Source organism: Orycteropus afer, unplaced genomic scaffold, assembly GCF_000298275.1.
Source record: "Orycteropus afer afer isolate SDZICR_OR568_19922 unplaced genomic scaffold, OryAfe1.0 scaffold00059, whole genome shotgun sequence".
In the NCBI taxonomy this organism is placed as follows: domain Eukaryota; kingdom Metazoa; phylum Chordata; class Mammalia; order Tubulidentata; family Orycteropodidae; genus Orycteropus; species Orycteropus afer.
The window spans coordinates 673,651-679,326 of NW_006921646.1; the positions used below are offsets into that span (position 1 = coordinate 673,651).

Here is a 5,676-nt window from a genome sequence, read left to right on the forward strand (position 1 = left end):
TCTGCTCAGAGGGCCATGTTAGGACACACCACATTCTCCATCATATCTCTCTCTGTATTTCTCTTTTTCTCACACACATTCTTCCTTCTAAGTTGCTCTTGGTCCTTCTCCAGCAACTCCTCTTTGAATTGTACTTATCAACACTATTAGTTTGCATTTGAATTGACTGAGGCATTACAATTTTGCTTTTGCTTCTTTAAAACAAAATGTGATTTTAATAGTCTATGGGAAGACAAAGTGAGAATATTAAAGACAACTAACTGCATTACCACAGGAATAAGAGAAGAGAGTAGGTATCACTCAAACTGAGAGATGCATGGCTCTAAGTGATGGAATTGGGATTTAAGCATATGCACATTTGCTGGATTTTGCTACCTAACATCTGCTCCCCCTTCTCCTGGTAGCAGGATTCCATTTTTACAGCAGAGCCACTATATGCCTTCATTAGATAGTCTGGTGGTGCTGTTAGTCAAGATCTCCTCCTCCTTCAGTCAAGATGGACACCTGCCCAAGTTAGGACATCAAGTGTTCTCTCTGGACTTTGAGCCAAGATAACTGATCCTGGTGGAAACACTGACCTCCTACTGAGATCCCAGAACAGTCCTGGCTTGTCCTCCTTTTCCTTCAGTCTTCAGAATATCCTCCTAATAATTTGCTCTTACTTGTTAATCAGAGTTAATGTGTTGCTTCTCTAGAGCTCAGTGCCTTCTCAGCTCCATGACTCCCAGCCCAGAGGCATGGAATGAGAGATGAATTGGACACAGAAGGTTCAAGCCACTGAGTGGCTGTATGGTGTTGGGTTAATTACTTATTCAAACTCATGAAACAGGGAGCATCTCACAGAGCCGGTGTGTAAATTCAATGAGATGAAATATCTGTTCTATGAGAGCAGAGACTTTGATTTATAGTCCATTGAATCCACAGTGCCTTCCATGGACCACAGAGGAGGGAATCAATAAATATGTGTTAGCTGAATGAATACTGTATCTGAAAATACTTTGTAAGCTCTAATATATGACATGAATAGCTGTGTTCATTATGACCAAAAGGAAGAAAGCTGTTTTTCCCCTCAAAGTTTTGTCTTAGTGTTGCTTTCTCTTTCATTCCTTGAGTCTTTACACTAAATCTATGTTGGCCAGTTCGGCTGCTTCTAATTCCTGATTTCCTGAAATCAGAATAGTCACTCTTAAGTGGAGGGTAGGTGGGTCCATATTTATAGGATGAAAGAAAGGAGGATGTCCCTTTAATCTTTCGTCCTCAGGGCATAAATCCACATTCAATACCTCTGAAAAATGATGCTGAGGTGTGCACCTCCATATTATGCAGACAGTGCTGTTGAGCGCCCAATACATGCTTCCCAGAGTGTCTGGTTAAGAAACAAACCCACATTAAGGTGAGAGCATGATAATGAAGTAGTTGGAAGAGATGGTAATTTCTTTAAAGGACAGAGATCCCTGAACAGCTGGGGGGCTCTTCCAGCCCACAAATACACCCCTAATTCCCCCTTCCATTACATGGGGACCCCTATCCCAAATACAGACAGGAATTAGCAGAGGGAAGGAGGATATTGACACAGTTCCGTCCGAGGGAGAGAGCCAAGACGCTTCTGGGTTTATGAAGGCAGTGTGTCACAATCAACAAACGGGACAAAATGAAGAAGAAATTTCGAGGCGTGGTGATGTTTCTCAGAAGTTATGCGTTTCAGCCTGGAATCACAAGGCTCCCTCTAAGGCACAGGACAGGATGTTTATACCAAAGGAAAAATCCTTCAGCAGCTTCAGCGTGAAGAGGGCTTGTGGGACGCCTCGCCGTCTTGGAGCAAGAGAACGGACGGAGCAGAGACTACAGAAAGGTTTGAGTGGACCGAAAACTCCATCCCCTAATCTATGCTGCCCCCTGGAGGTCTGTCTGGGTATTGAAGCTCCCTTTCATGCTATTCCCTTTCTCCATGCAGGATTATCCGTCCCATCCTGAGTGGTACCGTTGGGTCAGAGTATTCCTATGGATACCTGGGGTGAGTTGAACGTCCCCGAAAACCGCGTACTCCAATATAATTTAAATGCTGATCGTTGAGTTCCCGAATCACGAGTCTCCGGAGCTGATCCTTAGCTCCACCACACATTCCAGCGCTACCACTCAGCGAGGTCTGCAAAAACCTGAGCTTATTGGTCAAGTATGAATACTTGGGCTCAGGGATAGACAGAAGGAAGGGTCAGAGCTGTGAAGAACGAAGGTGCCAACCTGCCCAGCCTTCCTTCTGTTGGAGCATTAGTACGCTTTCGACGAACTCGCCTCTCTCAGCATTCCCCTGGTATCACGAAACCTTTGCTCTTTGTCGATGCAGCTTATACCTCTCCTGTACAAAACTCCAAACCCTTGGCCCTTCTCCGGTCCTCCTCACGCTGAGGCTGAAGTCAGGACAGCTATGAGAACATCTCTGGGGTCTCCCAAGACCAAAGTCTTGGAATGGCGGGGATGGGAGTGAATAGGTGGGCGAAGAGAAAAAGGGAGGAACGGAGGGTTCCCGGGCCAGGTGCCCGAGTGAGCTTGCGGCCCCTCGAGTCCACAACGCAGCAGTCCTCAGTGACTGGAAATGAGAGTCAGGCGGGATCAACCTACAAAGACGTCTAACCTTCTCAAGGATGAAGGGAAAGAGGTGGGGCGGGGTGCGGTCAGCTAAGGACACAGTTCTGGCCCCTCCTCTGGAGCACTTGGACCTATTAGGAGTAACCCTCAGTCCCTAGCCTCTCCCTCTCGCTCCCGCACTTTTAGCAGCGAAGTTGACATGAAGAGGTGAATCTGATTTTTGTAACCTATTAGGAGGGCTGCTCTCTGGATGAGGCGGAACCGAAAAAAAGGTGGGAGCAGGGAGCTCTTCTCGGCCTTACAGCTGCTCCCACCCCCAAACCACGATAGCCAACCGGGAGCTGGTGGTTGCGGACCAATTTAGCTCGGCCTCCCAACGCCCCGCCCTCGCACCCTGCCCTACAGTCAGACCCAGCGCTCTGACCACACACAGCCACCTTGAGGGGCCCCTCCCCTCCGGAACTCGTGGGCTGGGGCTGCTTTCAGAGAGCCTAAACTGGGAGTGGAAAGCGCTTATTTTTACCGAGGTGGGAGGAGGGAATGATCAGGCCACGAGGGACGAGGAGAAAGAGGAAACCCCTAAATTACCATTTCCCTCTGGCATTCCGTGCCCTCCCCCTCAAGACTTAAAGGCGCCCATGTCTCTCCAGTCTAGAGACTGGGTTCAAATTAGGTGCATAGGCGGGACGGCAAGAAGTAGTAGTTAATACGGTTAGGTTGCCAACCTGGCCTCCCCTTACTCAGTGTGGTGCTGCAGCCCTCCAGCAAGAGACTATAAAGGCCACCACGGAAGCCAAGGAGCTACCCCAAGAGAGGAAGCAATCTCTGAATGAGCTTGAGGGGTTGGGTGTTGGGCTGGGGTTTGTCCCAAGATAGCCCCTGGCATTGTGCTCAAAGTGAATTTCCAGCCCTCCTTACCTCTACCACTTAAAACTTAAGTGCCACCTTCTTCCACTAGGTTGGTTACTTGTGAAACAGCCCCTCCCTAAAAAACAAGGCAGCACACCTCTTTGGCCTGAAGTAGCTAGAGGTTAGAGATTACTGTCCCTGCCCATTCATTGTGGACAGCCACCAGAACAGATAAAAGCAAGCCCAGGAAGTAAAGAGAAAAGGTGACCCTGGAGTAGTGAAAAGGCCAGTTGAAGGCCCCTAAGGAAGAAGCAAATGACAAAAGAATGTAATGTTACGCCGTTATTGCTAGGTGCCCTGGAATCAGTTCTGTTTCTTAGTGACCCCCCTTTTTATTACAAAATGTTGCGTGGTCCTGTGCCATTCTCATAATCATTGCTGTTTGAATCCATTGTTGCGCACTGTCAATCCATCTTGTTGAGGGTCTTCCTCTTTTTCATTAATTCTCCATTTTACCAAGCATGATGTTTTTCACATTATATTAAATATTTATTATTTACTTCAGACTGACGTTGGAGTTAACTCTCAGGCCAGGAGGGGGTGGGTTAGTGTTCAAGTTGCTGAGATCCAAGGTCAGGAGCTAAAGAAATAATTTTGAGTGAAAAAGTTTCCCCTTGCCACAATTCCAGGAGTTGAGGCTTCATGCCTCAGCACAGGGTGGCAAGAGTTGAGTGAATCAGATTTGAGGCAGTGAAAGTTTTACTGGGAGAAGAAATAACCATGAGTATGTGTGTGTAGACGGGTGCATGTGTATGTGATAAAAGGGAGAAAGCCCAGTGGGAAGTGGTCCTGGGAAACCTGAAGACACTGGGAGATTCAGAAAGTCAAGGGAATCGGACTTATTCTGATGGGTTAGGGTCCTGGGAATGAAGACAGAATGAGGCATGTCAAGTACCTGGGAGGCGAGGGGAGAACTGGGAGGGGGACCCCAGGTGCAAAAGGGTACAGGATGGGGTGCAGAAGTCCATGGAGAGGGTTGGTGGATCCGAGAGTTCAGTACATCAGAAGTTGGGCTTGTGTTTCTTGAGCTCCACCATAAGGTGGTGAATATTGATGAGCTCAGCCCGGGCAGGGAGGGCTCGGAGCTGCGGCTGGGACAGTACGCGGTGGAAGCGATGATAGAGCTGGATCAGCTGGGTCAGCGCTCCCTGGTCAGAGAGAGTCATGGAGAGATCAGATTTGGGTACTGCCAATGATGATGGTTAGGAATCAGAGGTTAGGTCTCATCTAGAATATTAGCCAGATCCGGTAGTTGACGATCAAGGGTTATTTGGGTGATGCTGAACCCAGGGGAAAGAAGCAGGGAGAAAAAGAAAAAAAATGGGTGTGTAGAGGGGGGTAGGAATGGGGAGTGGGAGTTGCAGGTCACCTGGATAATACTGGTTCCATTTCTGAAGTTGGTAAAACTCCTCATTACATCCTGACTCAAACACTCCACTGATGTTTTCCACGAACTACCAAAGCCACGGATTAGCTGAGTTACCCGGGCTGATAATAGGAGGAAAGAGAGAGAGTGTTACAGAGAGACCAGGCTGGGTGTTCTTGGACCCCAATAAGTCCCCCTAACACGCAGCCACCCTTACCATTTACCACCTGTTCTACACAACCCATCCTTACTTGCTCTCCTCGTGCAGATTTACATGGGAGCGGAAGCAAGCACTCACTTTACCGCTGCCCTGACCACTACCATAGCACCATACCATCTTCATACCTTCTTCCCCTCGAAGTCGCTCAGCCTGTCCACGCTCAATCAAAGCTTCAGCTTCCTTCACAAAAGCCACCAGACCCCCAAAAGGAGGAGACAGCAGCTCTTCAATGAACTCCTGGGGAGACACATACAAACAGGATCAGATCCAATTCTGGCATCATGGCTTACAAGATGCTTAGAAACACAATCCCATAGCAGAATGGCTAAACTCTGGAAAGGACACATATTTTAAGACATCACCACTGGCCTCACAAAAGGTGGGGGAATCCTTAAGGATACTCCTCTTAAAAAAACATAAAGAGAAGATGGCGGACTAGGCAGAAGGATTGCACAGACCCTCTTCAACAAAGAAAAGGGAAACCAATTAACACAGACACAGAAGATAATCTTGGACCCCTGAGCCTTGAAGGAAAGGATGCAGATTTGGACTAAACCCCAACTAGCAGAAGAATTTGCGTGAAAATACCAAAAAA

The 5,676-nt window shown here is 47.9% G+C and overlaps 1 protein-coding gene across 1 annotated transcript in view; it reads right to left on the reverse strand.

Moving 5' to 3' along the window:
• Positions 1-4,496: 4,496 nt before the first annotated feature.
• Positions 4,497-5,676, reverse strand: part of VPS52 (VPS52 subunit of GARP complex) — a 29,883-nt gene continuing 28,703 nt past the window's right edge. Inside the window, exons 18-20 of the mRNA XM_007939318.2 lie at positions 5,207-5,318; positions 4,865-4,983; positions 4,497-4,643 (exon numbers count right to left, since the gene is read on the reverse strand). Coding sequence (XP_007937509.1) covers positions 4,497-4,643; positions 4,865-4,983; positions 5,207-5,318 — 378 coding nt within the window. The remainder of the gene's footprint in view (positions 4,644-4,864; positions 4,984-5,206; positions 5,319-5,676) is intronic.